The sequence below is a fragment of the Salmo salar genome, chromosome 01 (assembly GCF_965601325.2).
Source record: "Salmo salar chromosome 01, fSalSal1, whole genome shotgun sequence".
Taxonomy (NCBI): domain Eukaryota; kingdom Metazoa; phylum Chordata; class Actinopteri; order Salmoniformes; family Salmonidae; genus Salmo; species Salmo salar.
Genome location: NC_138291.1, coordinates 9899239 through 9920021, shown reverse-complemented (window position 1 = coordinate 9920021; position 20783 = coordinate 9899239). Strand labels below are relative to the sequence as shown.

General features: G+C 42.3%; 2 protein-coding genes across 3 annotated transcripts; one reads left to right on the top strand and one right to left on the bottom strand.

Annotated features, from left to right (window-relative positions):
- Window positions 1-404: 404 nt before the first annotated feature.
- LOC106608646 (dispatched homolog 2 (Drosophila)) lies at window positions 405-16135 on the top strand. Its single transcript, XM_014206763.3, has 8 exons — window positions 405-952; window positions 7875-8297; window positions 8386-8415; window positions 9148-9271; window positions 9847-9974; window positions 10333-10451; window positions 10693-10790; window positions 11169-16135. The coding sequence occupies exons 1-8, from the start codon at window positions 861-863 to the stop codon at window positions 14667-14669; spliced, it is 4515 nt and encodes a 1504-aa protein (XP_014062238.2). The 5' UTR covers window positions 405-860; the 3' UTR covers window positions 14670-16135.
- rpusd2 (RNA pseudouridine synthase domain containing 2) lies at window positions 16130-18841 on the bottom strand. Of its 2 annotated transcripts, XM_014206935.3 has the most exons (4): window positions 18780-18841; window positions 17970-18166; window positions 17526-17822; window positions 16130-17318 (listed from the first exon to the last, which is right to left on the bottom strand). In XM_014206935.3, exons 2-4 carry the CDS (start codon window positions 18036-18038, stop codon window positions 16521-16523), a joined length of 1164 nt encoding a protein of 387 aa, XP_014062410.2. In that variant the 5' UTR covers window positions 18039-18166; window positions 18780-18841; the 3' UTR covers window positions 16130-16520. The 2 variants fall into 2 exon arrangements, with proteins under 2 accessions (XP_014062410.2, XP_014062327.2); XM_014206852.3 differs by having other exon boundaries at window positions 17970-18839.
- Window positions 18842-20783: the final 1942 nt, after the last annotated feature.

Below are 20783 nucleotides of genomic sequence, written 5' to 3'. Positions count from 1 at the left end.
GCATTAAAAAGGACAGCAGAGTGTTAATCAGCAGAAGAGCGTTATCACCTGATGGCTACATTGACAGCAAATTAGGTAACGGCTCTAAAATATGAGCTGGAGCTAAACTTTCATTAATGGAGTACTGTAATTCTATTTGGAAGCAAAACTAAGAGTATTTCCCAAATCTAACCCTCTGGGACCACAATATTATATACAAAAAAATAGGTGTAGCTTATTTAGTCTTCTGTATTGTATTTACACCAAAACAGTGTAATTTAACTATTGCTTCGGCCAATCTAATCTAAAAGGACAGTTGCTCGTTATGTAGGCTAGTTATGTGACAATACAAACATTTCGCTACACCCGCAATAACATCTGCTAAATATGTGGATGTTACTAATAAAATTTCATTTGATTTGATACTGTATTATTCACAATAAATTATTCAGACTTACAGGTTCATGGCATTCGTTCAGCTTTCTATATAAAAAGGTAAATAATAGATTTAAGAAGAGGAGAGAAATGTACCAGATATTGTTTTGAATAGCGGGCTACGCACGGATCAAAACAATGCAGGCAGTATCGTCGATACATTGTATCCGTGTCATACTGTATAGGCCAGCACCACCCTCAATTGAACAGCGCCAGTGCTATTCACGGCCATCTAAACTTCTCCTCAACAGCAGAAGAGCTCATCACACCACGTCGACCAATAAGCAAGCCAGGCTTTAGCAGATCGGTTACTCAAACATCCATCCATCCATCCCTTTTGCCGTTGTACAATAGAACCGATCTTACTATTCCAAGTAGTAAACACGAGGCTGAATTACTCAATTTCCCAGTTGGAAATTTCCGAGAGGAGAAAAGTAACTGATAGAATGGATACTTGCTCTATCACCGATGAGCGCGCAGACGCTATAGTCATGGATTCGCCAAGAACTGAAAGACCTGCAAGGGAGACATTTCAAAGGTACGTAGCCTTTCGTTCTCTTTTCACCTCAAAAAAGGCACGGTGTTAGTCTAGTCGGCTGTTAAATTATTCCTCTGCATCATTAAATATACATTGGTATTGGTGCTTTGTCCAGCCATTATTGCCGTTATGTCAGTGTAGGCTATATCAATCTGTCTGTCAATGAAAATCAATTTTCTTTGTATTTGTACGCAGTTGATGACCAAAGCAATACATTTCATGGATTTCTCAGGATCCTATTCTTCAATACTGTATTTATTATAATGTACAAATGTGCAACTGCTTACATGAATTTGTAAATCAAGAGCAGACTAAAACAGGAAGAAGTCCATCTTTCATTTACTCGTTTTTGGTGGGTGAGAAATACATTGATTTGTATTTGTAAAATGTGTTCTCAAATGCTCTACAATAGCAGCCAATCTCTCCCCAGAGTATGTTTAATTTAAATGTAATAGTCCAATAACAGGTTGAGTGTGGCAGTCAATTCACCCAATCCACAACCAACATTCACTTCAATATGCAATCTCCCGGGACCCAGAGATATCTGGTATTCCTCAGCTACCCACTCTGTGCTCTCCCAAGTCAGCATAATGCAGATATGCATACGACATTGCTGACACAATAGGCTACTGTAGGGTCGGCTCAGGGGAAACCACAAATCCACTGGGCAAAACTCCACCATGACAGTTGTTCGATAGATAACTAATAGTCACTACATTGCCCCTGCTTTAGTTTAGCCGTCAACATTTGACATACACTATATATACAAAAGTATGTGGAAACCCCTTCAAATTAGTGGATTTGGCTATTTCAGCCACACCCGTTGCTGACAGGTGTATAAAATCAAGCACACAGCCATGTAATCTCCATAGACAAACAATGGCAGTAGAATGGCTCGTACTGAAGAGCTCAGTGACTTTCAACGTGGTACCGTCATAAGATGCCACCTTTCCAACAAGCCAGTTTGTCAAATTTCTGCCCTGCTTCCCCGTTCAACTGTAAGTGCTGTTATTGCGAAGTGGAAACGTCTAGGAGCAACAACGGCTCAGCAGCAAAGTGGTAAGCCACAAAAGCTCACAGAACAGGACCACCGAGTACTGAAAAATCATCTGTCCTCGGTTGCAACACTCACTACTGAGTTCCAAACTGCCTCTAGAAGCAACGTCAGCACAATAACTGTTCGTCTGGAGCTTCATGAAATGGGTTTCCATGGCTGAGCAGCCGCACACAAAAAAAAGCTTGCTGCCATAGGACTATAGAGCAGTGGAGATGTGTTCTCTGAAGTGATGAATCACGCTTTACCATCTGGCAGTCCGACGGACTAATCTGGGTTTGGCGGATGGCAGGAGAACGCTACCTGCCTGAATGCATAGTGCCAACTGTAAAGTTTGGTGGAGGAGGAATAATGGTCTGAGGCTGTTTTTCATGGTTCGGGCTAGGCCCCTTAGTTCCAGTGAAGGGAAATCTTAACGCTACAACGTACAATAACATTGTAGACGATTTCCAACTTTGTGGCAACAGTTTGGGGAAGGCCTTTTCCTGTTTCAGCATGACAATGCCCCCGTGCACAAAGCGAGATCCATACAGAAATGGTTTGTCAAGATCAGTGTGAAAGAACTTGACTGGCCTGCACAGAGCCCTGACCTCAACCCCATCAAACACTTTTGGGATGAATTGGAATGCCGACTGCAAGCTAGGCCTAATCGCCCAACATCAGTGCCCGACCTCACTAATGCTCTTGTGGCCAAATGGAAGCAAGTCCCCGCAGCAATGTTCCAACATCTAGTGGAAAGCCTTCCCAGAAGAGTGGCTGTTATAGCAGGAAAGGGGGAACCAACTCTATATTAAAGCCCATGATTTTGGAATGAGATGTTCGACGAGAGGGTGTCCACATACTTTTGGTCTGCAGTGTATTACAGTACTTTATGTAATAGCTATGGTTAGATACATATAATTCTCTCAATATACTGATGAATTGGTTTGACTTGTGGATTAGGGAACTATTGGATAAACACTTAAACACAATTAACAGGGAATAATACTAATGTCCGGTTTCTCCAACACAGATGAAAACTAGTCCTGCAGTCCAGCCTCAGGCCTAATTTGTGTCTGGGTAACTGGCCCTAAATGTTCTACGTAGAAGTATTTTTGTTGAGATGTGTGCTATAGGTGCATCTTGGGAGGTTACTAAAAGAAGGTCAATAAAGGGATAATGTGAGATTCTGTCAGATGAACCATTTTTATATTTCTGTGTGCAGTATGAAGGAATTTAGAGTTAGTTTCACAAGCTAATGTTTAACTAGCATTAGTGAAATGACTGGAACTCTGCAGCTTAACTACCAGAATCTCGTAGTATCCCTTTAAGTCAGCCACAAACAAAATGACCGGCCCCGCTGGCCGCAACTCTGCTTTAAGTTGATTTATAAGTATTCTAAGCTCTAAAAGCGCTTAATTTTCAGGGGGGGTTCAGTTGGGTTTTTTTTCCCCAGAGGTCACCGAAGACAAGAAAGCTGAGCATCATAGACCATGTGTCTGCCATATGGAAAGCTGAGCATCATAGACCATGTGTCTGCCATATGGAAAGATGAGCATCATAGACCATGTGTCTGCCATATGGAAAGCTGAGCATCATAGACCATGTGTCTGCCATATGGAAAGATGAGCATCATAGACCATGTGTCTGCCATATGGAAAGCTGAGCATCATAGACCATGTGTCTGCCATATGGAAAGCTGAGCATCATAGACCATATGTCTGCCATATGGAAAGCTTGCGTTTCATAATGCCATTTTTTTTTTTAAACTACACTGAACAGAAATAGAAACGCAGCATGTAAAGTGTTGGTCCCATGTTTCATAAGCTGAAAAAAAAGATCCCAGAAATGTTCCATATGCACAAAAAGCTTATTTCTCTCAAATGTTGTGCACAAATTTGTTTACATCCCTGTTAGTGAGCATTTCTCCTTTGCCAAGATAATCCATCCACCTGACAGGTGTGGCATATCAAGAAGCTGATTAAACCTTATGCTGGGGACAATAAAATGCCACTTTAAATGTGCAGTTTTGTCACAACACAATGCCACAGATGTCTCAAGTTTTGAGGGAGTGTGCAATTGGCATGATGACTTCAGGAATGTCCATCAGAGCTGTTGCCAGAGAATTGAACATTCATTTCTCTACCATAAGCCACCTCCAACGCCATTTTAGAGAATTTGGCAGTATGTCCAACTGGCCTCTCAACTGCAGACCACGTGTAACCACGTCAGCCCAGGACCTCCACATCTGTCTTCTTCACCTGCGGGATCGTCTGAGACTAGCCACTGGGACAGCTGATGAAACTGAGGAGTATTTCTGTCTGTAATAAAGCCCTTTTGTGGGGAAGAACTAATTATGTTTGGCTGGGCCTGGATCCCCAATGGGTGGGCCTTGTGTCGAAGTGGGTGGGCCTATGTCCTCCCAGGCCCACCCATGGCTGCACCCCTGCCCAGTCATGTGAAATCCATAGATTAGGGCCTAATGAATTTATTTAAATTGACTTATTTCCTTATATGAACTGTGACTCAGTAAAATCATCGAAATTGTTGCGTTTATATTTTTGTTCAGTATATTGGTCAGAAAAGGCACATAAATACTTTTCTGTCCTTTTCATGATGATAAACCAGACACCTGTTATTGACACTGGAGGAGGGAGTGACAACGCTGGAGGTAATAGTTGAAAGATCCTGTAGTCAGTGTAGCATCTCTTGCACAACTCTATGCAGTGCCTTTCCAAACCTGTTTTATTTTTTTGAAAATGCATAGAGCTGTTACCTTTTGGTCTTGACTAATGATAAAAAAAAAAAAAAAATACATTTTGTCTTATTTCATACATGTACAAGTGTGTATTAAAACACTTGTGAATTGCAGATGTTTTTTTTTTTTTGCATATCCCACTCTCCCTGATGATATGCAACCACTGACACTCAGGTACCTTTGTCAAACTTCCCCATGATGCATCAGCTGCCTGCTTACTCAGTAGCCAACAAAAACCAACCACAACAATCAATATTCAATTCTGCATGAGAAGTACCAAATGCATCATAATAATTAGTCGAGTGGTTAAATGCTGTGAAACCAAAGAGAGTGGTTAAATGCTGTGAAACCAAAGAGAGTGGTTAAATGCTGTGAAACCAAAGAGAGTGGTTAAATGCTGTGAAACCAAGAGTGGTTAAATGCTGTGAAACCAAAGAGAGTGGTTAAATGCTGTGAAACCAAAGAGAGTGGTTAAATGCTGTGAAACCAAAGAGAGTGGTTAAATGCTGTGAAACCAAAGAGAGTGGTTAAATGCTGTGAAACCAAAGAGAGTGGTTTAATGCTGTGAAACCAAAGAGTGGTTAAATGCTGTGAAACCAAAGAGAGTGGTTAAATGCTGTGAAACCAAAGAGAGTGGTTAAATGCTGTGAAACCAAAGAGAGTGGTTAAATGCTGTGAAACCAAGAGAGTGGTTAAATGCTGTGAAACCAAAGAGAGTGGTTAAATGCTGTGAAACCAAAGAGAGTGGTTAAATGCTGTGAAACCAAGGAGAGTGGTTAAATGAGAAAAAAAACATCACCTCCCAATGATATGCTGTTACACATTTGCTATTGTAAGCAGAGAATCCCACTTCGGACACCAATGTATTTCTGCATGTTACTCCACATCATACACACCTTAAGAGTACATGGCCGGAGATCATGAACGATTTGCTATGGTCTACGCTACTACTGAACACGACCCCCCTGGTACATCGTGTCGGTTCAAACAAAGGACAAATACTGACATGGTTCCCTCATGAACAACGTGCTTGCTAATTCCATCTCCATAAAATAATTAAACAGGCCACCAGTAGTAGTAGTAGTAGTAGTACGGGGGCCAAACATGAAAGCAGCAGTGTAAGCATATCAACACCTTTAGACCCAAATACGATGTAATATCAACGTTTAGCAAAATGCACAGCGCTGTTCCACCGAGGGTGGTGCTGGTCGACAGTATGACACGAATACAGTGTAGCAGAGTATCGGCATAGTAACACCCTCTTTAGACTGAAATACAATGTCATGTCAACCTTTGATAGAACGTTTCCCATGTCAATTCATATTTGAGAGATTGGCAATATCTCAGGCGATTGTTGTTTGATACGTTGCTTACATGCAGGGGGCTCGTAACGCCTAGCTGGAGGTATTTTTGTAACTGCTCTTATCAATCAATAATGAAATTGATCCACTAATTGCCTAGCTAATGCAAGCATGACCTAGTTCTATTAAAAGTGGTCAACGAGAAGCAGTGAAACGCAGAGTTTACCACTGCAGTAACACAGTGGGCAGCAGAAGCCCCCATCATGCTGCCGTCAGTGCTCAGTGCAACTTCTAATTGGACAGCAAAGAAATAATGCTTTCACCGGAGTAAATTCAGAAGCAAGCTGGTGACGCATCAGCCACCTAACTGCAACATATTTTCTTCTCCCTGCCAAAATGGTCATCTTGACGGGGTGATTTGAGTGGAACCACTACGTAGCTTTGAGAAATTGACTCCACACTTTTATGCGACCGATACATCTTTACACTTTTTTTAAATTATTAATACAGCTACATTTTGAAATGCACCATGGCACACAGTCGAGTTGTGATGAATTTGCTGCCCACCTATCTCTCCCCGGTGGTTGGAAATGCAAATAAAGCCCTCAAGTACTGCTCTCTGTTTACTTACCCCGTCGCCTTGGTGATGAGGTGATGGGGTCAAAGAAGTGGCGTCTCAGTCCACCCAGACGACCAGGTCTGGAAAAACAACCCATAACGTCATTTGACCCTCTAACCGAAGTCAGATTGAAATTAGACTGTGCATAAATGTCTGGTTGTCCCCACGCAATATCTCAGACAGCACTGGGCCAATTTTGACTAAACTTGGGTGAATGATGCGTCTTGCCATCGAGATCCGGCATTTTTTTAATTTTTATTATACTGATTGGCCCAAGGCGGGAGCTATAGTAATTAACTGAAATGTGTTAGTCACATGCGATATCTCAATTGGCCCAAGGGGGGACGCTGCAAAATTCGTTGTGGGACGACATGTTTACTGTTGCCTTGTTTAATTCAGTCATACTATAGAGCCCTCAAACTCAACTCTGGACCTCAAAGCCGGTTCCACTGCATTTTTTCATTGTTCCCCTCTAATTAGACCTGGGACACGAGGTGGGTGCAATTAATTATCAGGTAGAACAGAAAACCAACAGTCTCCGAACCTCGTAGATTCAGAGTTGAATACCCCTGCTATAGAGTATTGTAATAACGTGCATTCAATATTACTTACAGTTCAGTAAATAAGGATTCTGATTTAGAAACGTTACTTGTCATTAGGCCTAACGCAATTACCAATAGTGCTTAACGTAGTCAGCTCTCTCTCGCTCACTGATAGTCAGCAGTTTCATTGTGTATAGTTTATGTCCTGTTCTTTAGAGAAAACACCAGGAAGAAAAGCACATAACTTAACCCATAACATCTGTGCAATGCACGTCCTCCATAAACATGAGTCATTCTTCATCAGATCCACTGCAGCCTCCATCAACAGGACTCTCTTTTGGATGCTGAAATGCAGGCAGGGCAGATGGAGCATCTCTTGGACTAATTGGGCCTTCAAGCAATGAAACAATACTTTAGATGTCATTCCTTACCTAATTAATTTGTTTTTCCAAATTGGGTTTCAAGCAACGCAACAATACTTTGGAAGTCACCCCTTACACAATTCATTTGGTTTACCTACTGAAGGCTTAGTAAAAGTGTTGCAGCCAGGGAAGCAGCTGAGCAGAAACATTGATTATCGAAAATTCTGGTGTACATTTGACAATGACAAACTCTGCCACTGTAGGGGTTATAAATAAATACACTTTCCCCCCTTCTGTCTTTTCACAGTGAGATACCGGAGGTGTCACTGTGTCCTCCTGACAGCGTGTGCCCGGAGGCCCAGGCCACTCGGATCCAAACCGAAGGTGACCAGTCTGACAGCTGCAGCCTCCCCAGACCCTCCTCCTCCACCTCCTCCCAGCTCTACCACCAAGTCTCCCAGGGATGCACCTACCATTCACAGCAGCACCGACAATGTCACTGTTGTGGCCATCACAAGCCAATCAAAAGCAAAGCCTGTCTGGAGTCGCACCCAATCACTGTGGGTCCTCCTCACACCGACTGCTCGACAAGCGCTGTCAAGACAGGTCGCAGCTGCAGCCCCTCCCATGTCCCTTCCTGTCACAACGCTGTCCGCTGCCACTGGCTGCACGGTTCCCATGACGGCGGTGGCCTCCACAAGTCCAAACAGCATCATGTGGTCACAGTCAGGTCTGTAGTCCGTATGCTATACACAAGCATAATTATCATGCAAAAATTATAAAAAGGTCAATGACGCAGAATTATTTGTCTATTTTAGGGATGACGGACTCTACTGGATCCCTAGAAAGTCAGTATCCACGACAACAACATGATTGTGTAACAGCAAAATGACCTACAATTTCCATTGCATCCTTAATGTGCACAGTGCATGGCAGTAATTAGGACGAAAAATATATTTAGTCTTTCATTTAGCTTTACAACATGGTTCTAAGCTCAAAATAGTATTTCATTAAGCTATACAACATGGTCGTAAGCTCAAAAGTATTTATCTATACAACATGGTCATAAGCTCACAATAGTATTTCATTAAGCTATACAACATGGTCGTAAGCTCACAATAGTATTTCATTAAGCTATACAACATGGTCATAAGCTCACAATAGTATTTCATTAAGCTATACAACATGGTCGTAAGCTCACAATAGTATTTCATTAAGCTATACAACATGGTCGTAAGCTCACAATAGTATTTCATTAAGCTATACAACATGGTCGTAAGCTCACAATAGTATTTCATTAAGCTATACAACATGGTCGTAAGCTCACAATAGTATTTCATTAAGCTATACAACATGGTCGTAAGCTCACAATAGCATTGCATAACCCAAAATATGAGTACTGGTGACCAATGTTTTGAAATTGAATGTTAAATGTTGTACTTAACTGAAAAATACTTGAACCATGAGACTTTCCTAGCACAGTCACCGAGTGAGACACACAGTACAGTCCTTTTACTATGCAAATCCCATTAGAGATAAGTGTCTACAGATCTTCTTTTCCTGTGGCATTTTCTTGACAGTTACTCCCAGGTGGTAGTGAAGTATCCTCTGGCGGTGCTCGTCGGGTGTGCAGTAGTCCTCCTTGGATGCTCCCTAGCCGGCCTGTTGATTGGTCCCCTGCCAGACTTCTCTGACCCGCTGATGGTGAGTGCCTCTCTCTGCAGCACTGTCGCGTTCTCTGCCAACTTTTCTGTCAAACCGAATGCTACTGTAAACCCCTTTTTTTAGCTCGTCCCTGCCTCTTGAAAAGCTGCCGTAAATAAAGTAGACCCGGCAGATCTCTCAAAAAAAATGACATCTTGTCAGCTCAGAAATACAAGTGTAACCATATCAGTGCAATTGCAGGTATAATGTACAGTCAAGAATAGTTACATAAACAAATTGAATTACCATGTGTGTAATAAATGTGTACAGTTAAACTCATGGCGATCAACATGTAATGACCATGGCAGAGACAAGGGTAAAAATTAATCTTGAAGAATATTGAAGACAACGCTATATCAATCAACACTGTATGTACAATGTCACTATCAATTTTCAAAGCATCCATTCTAGTATGTCACTAAACCTTAGCATCTAAATCAGTCTTTATTCACCTACTGTAGGCCAAACAGTCAGCATTAGGCGTACATATTTCTCATGTAAATTAATTCAGTATTGTTTTCCTGCTTCGGCTGTCGTCAGATGTTGTTCCGTTGACTTTGATGTTTTTAATGCAGGGGTTTGAGCCTCGAGGAACATACATTGGGGTGCGACAGTCTGCCTTGGCCAAGCTTCAGCAGAACACAGGGCCTGGAAACACACTGTCTCTGATACCGCAACACCTCAAAGACAAGACAGCTGGGAGGTACTGTGCTAAAACCGGAGGAGCTCTCCACCACACACAGAGAGCCCTGCACAAAATGGCTGCCACAGCAGAGTAGAACCATGGGACATTGTGTTCACTCAGCCCCAGATTATAATTACTCACTAAAACAGGCTACAATTTGGCATCTTTCAGTTCAGAGGCACGATAGAGATGGAACAGGGTTACACTTGCACATGATATAGTATAGCTACGATTAATAAATGCTGGATTATTGTATAGGGAGTCCATATGTCCATTGTTGCTTGGGGTGCTGATTTAGCTATTGCCTGTGTGATTGATATGAATTGTATAGATGTCTCATGTATAATTGTGTTGTGTTCATGTTTATTTTATTAAGCTATGGAGACGGTAGCGGAGGGGATGCCGGTGGGAGCCAGGAACAGTCGTCCAGGCAACGGTCTAAAAGAATGCTAGACAGGGATTCGGCCCAAGACACATTCCTCTGTGACGCTCCAGGTAGGCTACTAACATGTCTCTCTGCTACTAGAGAAATGTTCCTAAAACTTTAGCAGGAAACATACCCATAATGTATCAATTAAAGATCTAGGTATCGATGAGCTAGTTCATCATTCCAGTGTTCACTTTCAGTTATGAGCAAAACATAAGCAATCCCTCTAGATACATTTTTGTAAGTGGAGACTGAGGACAGTCTTTGTTGAGGGATGCCATGTTCTTTACTCCATCTGTGACATCACAGGAGAACGCTACGCCCAGCTTGTCTTCCGCTCTGGAAACTCTGCCAGTCTTTGGAGCCTGAAGGCAATCTACTCCATGTGCGAGATGGAGCAGGCCAGGGTAGGTCTTCATGCATCTTACAAATCACCAGACCATCTGCCATATATCCACCATTACTAATCAGACCACAAAATCGGGGAGCCAACTCAAACAAATAAAATACCTTTCTGGGCTACAGAACTTGGCAGGCACTGATAGCACACATCTTAAAACGTTTATATTTATTTGAAAGAGAACAAAAAAAGGTTTTATTGATCCCCATTAGCTCGTAGATGAAAATAAGTTATGTGGAAATTTGCTATAAAATCTGTCCCTTTCAATTTACTCTTGTAATAAAAAGATATATGGAACATCAATTACATTGATTTTGCCATAGGTAGAGGGAGAATAAGTCAACACAAGTGTGTAAATGCCAAACTTCTCTTCTCCATGTTTCAGATTCGTTCACAACCCCACTTCCAAGATCTCTGCAAGCAACATATCCGATTGGAAGTGGACGGTGCCACAATCAGGGGCGGATGCTGTCCAAGTTGGTCACTGGGAAACTACCTGGCACTTCTCAGCAATGCCTCATCCTGTCTCAGCCTGACCTCTGTGCAAGTGTCAGAGAGTCTGAGCCTACTACGCTATTGCGCCCCATACTACCACGATGGAAGTCTGGTGGCATATTGTGCAGAGAGGGGCTCACAAGGCAACTGTGCATCTGTGCCGACTCGGTGCAAACAATCTCGTGCCGTTTTCCAGATATTGCATTACCTGGTTGATAAGGACTTCCTAGGGCCACAGACAATAGAATATCAGGTCCCCTCACTGAAATATAGCCTCCTGTTTCTACCGGTGGAAAAAGGAGATCACTTGATGGAAATATACATGAACAGCCTTGAAGGTCGTGAGCTTACATACAAGAACACTACTATTACAGGAATGGACCTAGGCATCAAGCAAAAGCTTTTCAAGTATTACCTGGCTAGGGACTCCATCTACCCTGTTCTGGCTGTAGTTTCACTGTTCCTCACCATAGCCCTTTATTTGCAGTCTCTTTTCCTATCAGCTCTGTCTTTAGTTGCAATTGTGGGTTCTCTCTTGACTTCCTATTTCTTCTACAAAGTGGTTTTTCAGCTGACATTCTTCCCTTTCCTCAACTTAGCTTCAGCTTTCATCCTGTTTGGTAGTTGCTCTAACCACGCCTTCACTTTCATTGATTTCTGGAACCTACAACTATCCCAGAATCCACCCGTTTCTCTAGAGATAAGAGTCAATCGAGTTCTCCAAGAGGTCGGATATTTGATATTGGCATCAGGCCTGACTTCTAGTGCCACGTTCTTCTCGGGGTTCCTGAGCAGCATCACGGCAGTCAGATGCTTTGCTGTGTACCTGGGAACGGCTTCCTTAATCTGTACTTTTTCCGCTCTTGCGTGGCTGCCCAGCTCGCTCATATTACGCGAGCGCTACACTGTGCCTGCCTCAGCCTCTGTTAATGCACAGGCATGGAAGCCTTGCTGCACGAAAAATATTGGCGGGTTCTGGGACACAAGCTCGCGAAAGCGGTGCCTCTTCACCTTAGGTCAGAAGCTACGAGGGTTAAAGCGGGGACTGTCCGACACCTCCAATTTACTTTTCCTGAAAATCCTCCCATGTGGAGTGGTCAAGTTCAGATACATTTGGATCTGCTGGTTTGCAGTGTTGGCCGCAGGAGGAACATACATCTCAGTTGTAGACCCTGGTATGAGACTACCCACTTTAGACAACAGGGCAACTCAGTTATTCCGCTCTAGCCATCCCTTTGAAAGATATGACGCTGAATATCGCTACCAATTCATGTTTGAACGGCTGGTGAATGGGGAGGACAAGCTCATTACATTGACTCTTGTTTGGGGAGTCATCCCAACCGATAACGGCAATCACTTTGATCCAAAAAGCAATGGATCTTTAGTTATGGATCCAGAGTTTAACATGAGTAGCCCAGAGGCTCAGGTGTGGTTGAGAGACTTGTGTGGAAGAGTTCAAAACCAAAGTTTTTATTTACCATCATCATCATCATCTGAAAACGAAGGCTCAACAGACAACGTCTGTATTGTCGAGCAACTCATACACTGGGTGTCTATTCGACGATGCTCAGAGAGTGAGGATGCCTTCCATTTTTGCTGCAACGATATTCCCTTTCCTTACCCACCGGGTGTTTTTGAACAATGCCTGAGCATGATGGTGGCCGAGCGGCATGCAGAGGGCTATGTGTCCGAGGTTGGAGGCCTACATTTTGAGGCAGATGGTCGAATAGCAGCCCTGGTAATGGTATTTAGAACTACGCACCGCTATAGCTACAACTTTAGTCACACCACCCTTTTCTATAATGATATTGTGTCATGGTTTAATGGTGAAATGTCTGGCGCACCACTGGGACTAAAGGAAGGATGGTTCGTGAGCCAGTTGACACTATTTGACTTGCAACAATGTCTAAGCTCAGAAACCCTTGTGGTCACTGGGTTCTCTGTAGCCCTAGCGTTTGTCTTGCTTCTTCTGACCACATGGAATATTCCACTGAGTATTTATGGCACTGCTGCTGTTGGAGGAAGTGTTTTTGTCACCATCGGCCTCCTGGTCCTTCTAGAATGGCAGCTTAGTGGTGTGGAGGCACTGTTCATATCAGCTGCTGCTGGGCTGTCTGTCGACTTTTTAGCCAACTACTGCATATCATATAATTCAGCTCCACACTCTGATAGAATTGGAAGAGTTGCACATTCTCTTAAAAGAATGAGCTGTCCTGTAGCAATAGGATCCGGGGCCTTCTGTTGTGTGGGCATCGCCATGCTCCCTACTACTGCCTTGTTGTTCAGAAAGCTGGGGATTTTCTTATTTCTGGTGAAATGTGTAGCATGTGGATTTGCCACTTTCTTTTTCCAATCCCTATGCTGCTTTTTCGGTCCTCAAAAGAACTGTGGGAAAATAATGTTGCCATGTTCATCTGAACCGGGGACTGAAAGTCTGCCCTCCTGCTCAGCAGCAGAACCTAGGTCCTCGACCTGCGCAGCCAATGGGGCTTTTGGAAGATCAAGAGTTCGAAGGAATTTCAATAAAGACGAGGGTAATTACCTTTACCCAAACCATCAGCGTCAAAGACAGCGACAGGTAGGGGGCGGAAGGGAGCCTGAGCAGTATGAACTTCAGCCATTGGCCTGTCAGCTGAGTGACAGCTTTGAGAACAGCACATGTACTAGTAAGCTATCCAACAGACCCTCAGTTCTCTCGGATGACATCCAGTTCGGTGGGCTGAGTCCCAGGAGGGATGTGGAGAGGAGCAACATTGAGGCAGATAGCGAAGAGCTCTGTGGGAGGCACCACAAAGGCTGTCACCCACCCCCAGCTTTGCAGACCTCTTCCCCATACAAAGAAAACACCCTAAGGCCTGTAGTAGCTCCTCCAGGTGACCTGGCTAAGGAAAGGCTCTTGTGCAAGACGTGCAGAGGACAGTCTGCTGGCATCAAGCACTGGAACGTATCGCTGTCCTCTTCCTCAAGCATGGAGGACACCATCATTAGTCAAACAATAGAAACAATTTACCAGCCATCCCTCTCAAAGGACGAGGCCCCTAATAGTACCTTTAAGCGTCACCCTCACAAACGCCTACTGTCATCTCAGAGTTCATTTGACGGGCTAGAGGATTCCAATGAGACTTGCTTGAGTGACATTGAACCTGGACCCTCAAACCAACAGACTTCTATTGAAGCAGAGGGAGAACTGGAACCACAACCAGGGCACCTTAACGGAAAGAGAGATACCCTACGTCTCTCCCTGAGAGAGACCACGTATGAGACAGCCTCTCCGGGGTGTGGGAGGGGCCGTACGAGTCAGAGTGAAGGACCAGTGATGTTGCCAAACAGTAAACCAGATTTGCCTGATGTATGGATCAAACGAGATGGGCAGAGGGAAGATACAAGCTGAATTGGATTTCAAAAGATTATGTCTAATCTAAGCATGGAGAAGTGTTCAGTTCATTATCTGTCAGCTTGATTAGCTCAGTCAGAAACTGCAGAATGTTACGTTGTGAATAAGATCCTTTGTAATGGATTTACACATTTTGGAAAATTCACAGCTGGACAGACACTGGAACTTGGATATTCACTGGACTTTTTGTTAATCCACTGTACTACCCTGATCTATATCCATCGTCTGGATAGATTCTTAGACAATAATGTCATTTGAACACTTTAGAATCATTTCAAAATACATTTTAGATGTGAGGGAAGGGGCTCTTTTGTTTGAACACAATGCGCTTGGCTATGTATTCCACGCACCCACCATCAAAACAAGACATTTTATCATAACATGGTGATGGAAGTTACATCACTACAAGTAGATCAGAAATTGTGTGTACTGTCAAATACATTTTGTAAACCACTTCACTGTTAGAATGTACAACACTCATTGCTGTTGTACAAAGTCAATGCCAAGAAATGTAACATTAATTTGGTGACTTAAGACAATTCTGTGTGTATGAATTATTTAGGGGACCTGAACAGCACTGTTATACACACAGTAGGGAGCTGCAGATGCACTGCAGATGTATATAGTGAGCCTTATCCTTTGATAATGAAAGAACGAAGGTCTTGTACATGAAACCAACTGATGTATTGGCAGGCCTGAATCTGACAAAGGTGATTTTACCAGCTTGGTGGCTCCTTCCATCATTAAACATGACTTGTAGATGACCAGCTTCACAGCACGGTTCAAAGAAATGTAGAATCAGCGTTCTATGTAGAGTAATACGATCTCTACTAAGGCTTGACTGGGTAATCAACAATTGTAGTTCTACATCCGCAGAGCAGCCTTCACTACATTTCACCACCTGCTGGAACATCAGATTAAATATATATATATATATGTTTGCCTTGACAGAACACATGCAGTATATGGATCATGGTGTACAATGTGCAGCATGTGCCAAATCTTTGCAACAGTCGTTTTTCCATGAAGAAAATGTAAATGTGTTTTATGTGAAAAGGGATTATCCTTTACATTAGTGGCAATATGGTTTCAGAGTTGTATTTTTGGTTCAAAATACAACCCAGAATAATGTATGTATTAAGGGTTTAATTATGTTTTGATGAAATGACTGCAAAAATTAATGCGAAGAATTGACAACAATTGTAAAATGTGCCTACAAGCAGGGTTATTTTGAAGTTGTTTCATCCGAAAGGGTTTCCTTTTGACAACTGATTCAATGATCATAAGTCTTGGATGAGCTTTTGAAATAACCTGCCTTAGAGAAAGGAATGATAGAACTTAACTTTAGGCTTTTGAGGAGCAGAGAAAACGGAAAGGTTGCAATGACTATTAAACCTGAGATAACACGGTACTTGTACTCATTTTCACATGGTGGAAAGTAAAAAAATAAAAGTGTATTTTTCCTGCAGAATGGGTTGTTTTATTCAATGTCATGAAAATACAATTTCATTGTCAACTTTATGAAAATGCTTATTTGGTTTTCAATTAGAAGGGCTGTTGAAAATAAATCCTAGATAAGCATCTTCCTGGCTTAGAGTCCAATTGAAAATATATGGTCCAATGTAATATATCCCTTAACGTGAGTCATAGGGAAATGAATTATATAATTTAAAAACAGAATTATTCATGATTTACAGAACCGTGAGCTATAGAACTAACAACCGAGCTTGGTTCACCAAGTGTCCAAAGACACTTCAACAAAACAACAATAGTGATATTTTGCATCCTATTGGGCACATCACATAGTACACTGCCTGCACTTCTATTGTACAACATCACTATAGTGCCTTAGTCTTCAATCCAGTCATCCTTGGCCCAGTCAGGTAGGCGAGTTGAATATTCAAAGTCTGGTCCTTTATAGCGCAACGCATGGAGGTACATGATGAGCTCCTTCTCAGTGGGGTCCGGACGGAGAATCTTACACTCACTACACAGAGGGTCTTTCGTGTTTGTAGCAGCTAAGTGAGAAGATTCTGTGGACTCTGTTTGATCCCCATTTTCATCAGTTGGTCCAGGTACTGCACCAGGTAAGGCTGGACTGCTGTGGACCTGATTTGCACTCTGTTCTACGTCACTCAGTGTACAGTCACTTGAAACAGAATTGCAAACACGTGGCAACAGCTCTGGCTGAGGTGTCTGAGCATCTTCGCCATCTACGTCGGTCCGCACATTGCTCACCTGTACCATTCGCTCATCTGGAATGTCTAGGAGATGAAAACTCTCCTTCAAGCGATGTTCCTCCAGAATCGCTTTGAGAAGCTCATCGTCGCTCATGCCCATCAGGCCTCCCTTTGCCCTTTGGGGACCCCAAGCAGAGGAGCCATAGACAGGGTCGTTGAGGATGGGGTAGCCCAGGAACTGGAGGTGGACGCGAATCTGGTGAGTGCGGCCAGTGAGAGGGAGGCAACGCACTACACTGGAGTGGCCGTTCCAGCTGAGCCTTTGGAAGACTGTGCGGCAATCCTTGCCTTTAGGATGCACTCTGCACAGTCCCACCTTGAAGGAGACCACCAGGATGGGCTCCTCACAGATGATCTCACCCTCTGGAAACTCCCCTTCCACTCGACAGATGTACTCCTTCTCCAGCTGTAAAAGATGACAGACTGTTAAAGTTTGATATAAGTGACTGATAAAATATACTTTGTATGTTCCCTCTCAGAGAGATTATACTTGAGGCCCTATTTAATCTAAACTGATTTCTAGGATAAGTGAAAAAAAAAATGTATATATTATTAGTAAACACAATGTCCCTTTTCGATTGATTGGTGCACACTGGACTAGAGGATGTCTTACCTGTCTGTCTCGCACCAACACATCCAGTTTCTGGGACACTTCCAAAGTCCGGGCGAAGAGCAGCACCCCAGATGTTAGGCGATCCAGCCGGTGCACAGTGTGAAGGCCACATATGCCCCGTTCCTTTCCCAGGATGAAAATGACCGTGTTGTGACGGAAGCGCCCGCAAGGATGGACTGGCATCGAGGCTGGCTTGTCAACTACCAAAACCTCCCCATTATCTTCCAAAATCTCCAGTGGCCGTCCGACTACAGGCGGCTCATGGCGATGCACTGTATTCCTTAGGAAGTCATTGTTCTGAGGGGGGAAAAGACAAGTCTGACAATATTTATTATGCACAGATTAAAAAATAAATAAATGTAGGGACAATATTAGACTGTTGTATGTATCTAATTCAAGCCAACATAATCATAGAGTCAGGGACGAGACAAAGATTGAACTCACCCTGAGTGTTACAGAGAGGTCATCCATTGGTGTTTCATTGAGTCGGATGCGTCCTAGTTTGGAAGCCATAACGTAGTACTCCAACGGCTCAGCTCGGAATTCACTGCTGAAAACCTCCAGAAGACTTTTCCCAATCCAGCGTCCCTTGCAGTACGTTTTGAAGTCGAAATAGTACGGGCGCACTTTGCGTAGACCTCCTTCAAAATAGTATGTTGTTTCATCAAAATGCTCTTTGCTGAAGCTTACCCCGGGGTTGCGTTTTTGAGGGGGAGGAATGTATCTCTCTCCTGTACGGAGTTGTTTCTTCCCACCCCCTCGTCGTCTCTTTCCACGACTACTTTTCTCTGGGTCTTCCTTCTCTTCGCTCTTACGTTTACAAGTTTCTTTCACCTCGTCTGTGGTAGAATTGACTGAAGTGTTTGAGGTATTTACAGCGGACACCCTCGTCATTTCTGTCGACTCCATTGTATGCGACATTACTGTAAAATGGTGTTGATGCAAACGTGGGCCAGATGACAACTCATTTACTGAGTTGTAAAGCGTATGTTCTTTTGTCACTTTACAAATTAAATCGCTATAATTTGTGACGTTTATCAAATGCGCACTGCAAAGTCTAGCACGTGATAGTGTTCTGTTATTAAGCGTTATTTCGTGTTTGTTCAAGATTTGGAGAACATAGAAAATGTTCTTGACATAACGTACCATCAAATTTAAGAAAGAGTATCGTTTTCTCTAGGGAGTTCTGTAAAACCACTGTTTGTCGGTTAAAGGTAAATAAAATAATCTGTAAAATGTGTCCAAACTACTCACATGTATCTCCCGGAAGCAACCATGAAAGTATGGGTCTCCCTTCCAAATGACTGCGGGCACTCGTCGATGACGCCCCTGTGTGTTAGTAGTCCGTTTCAAAGCCTTATCAAATATCCGCATCCTCCTGACACGGAATATTGCTTCACACCTAATGCTTCACACATACAACGTAATAAAATCATAGACCTAAATAAATAGCATTTATGATCTCTTATACAAGCAATGGTTAAATTGATAGAGGCAAAGTGTATAAAAAAAAGGCCAAGGCCAAACAATCCCATCTCTCTCAAATAAAACAACATTATTTCCCATACATTTACACACAAACAAGCATTTTCATTACAATATTTGTATTAATAAATTATGACATTACTGTATAATCATTTCAGTATTTTTTTTTTTCAAAAATAAAGACTAAACTGCATCTATTCTCATCGTTATTTAAAAAGGGTTGTTTTTCTGTTGCCGATACAGACTAATTGTAATCATTTATAGGTTAGACTATGTTTACTTGCATTCACATCAGACATTAGAAAAAAATGAATCTTCAATTTATCAAGACATCTTCCTGATGGTTGGTGAAGTACGATCACTCAATTTGTGTGAGGGTTGTCATATCCCTTTAATTTTTGTAAAATGAAATACATGAATAAGCCGACCTTTCAGCTAGACATCTGTGAGGAACAAACAGTGGTTTGAATGCATGTACAAAACGGGAGTACTTAAATTAACGATTTTAGCAATCACAGACAGAGTCATTAATCCAAAAGCCCTTGGCAACTCTCTTCAACCCTCTGGGATAATGTTCATCTGCTGCCCAGTTTTAGTCAATAAGCAAATGGGAAGTGTTGCTAGGCAGCAGACAGACAGAGATCTAAAAAACTCAATAGCTGCAGCACCAGCACCACCTCCTGCAAGGGCAATCACACCACACAGCAGTCAGAGCTCACCCTGGAAAGAAAAACACAGAACAGCATCTCTCAAGAGATCAACTCTAGATGTGGGATGATGAATTAAGGCAAGGTCATGACGGCAGGCGGTGACAAAACTGACAACAATTATAAGGTTTAAGATTTTCATGACATGCCATTTATCTGCTTTATATTGTATACTATATATACAATTTATGTAGCTAGTGTATACATACCCTTTATATAGTGTATACATACTCTTTATATAGTGTATACATAGCCTTTATGTAGTATATACATACCCTATATATAGTGAATACATAACATTTATAGAGTATATACATACCCTTTATATAGTGTATACATACCCTTTATGTAGTATATACATACCCTTTATATAGTGAATACATAGCATTTATAGAGTATATACATACCCTTTATATAGTGTATACATATCCTTTATGTAGTGTATACATATCCTTTATATAGTGTATACATATCCTTTATATAGTGTATACATATCCTTTATATAGTGTATACATAGCCTTTATGTAGTATATACATAGCCTTTATATAGTGAATACATACCCTTTATATAGTGAATACATACCATTTATAGAGTATATACATACCCTTTATATAGTGTATACATACCCTTTATGTAGTGTATACATAACTGGCCAATGGTGCTGCTTGTCAGTCAAGGGAACATAGATCAGCCCCATGAAGGCTTTCAGACCAACAGGCAACTCCAGTATCCCACCAGGCTCCAACTGATCCAAGAGCTGCAGCATTAGAGCACATGTTGAGTGTAAATTATTGTATAAATGATGAGCATGCTAGCAATATTGGTTATTGAAGGAATTACAAATGCTTTTCTTCCGTATGGAAAATGCACTAATTTACTTTCCTTCCGTTGTTAAAAAGACACAATAAGGTGCAGAGCATTCGATTTGCCTGCTGGGAGGCAAGGAGACCCCCCGACAATTGTGTGCGGTTTTCAAGGGATTGTTTAATAAATGGTTGGAATATCGTCGCCTCCAGAAGAGCATAGTGAGAAGTAAACATTTTTGATGAATAGATGCAAAACAAT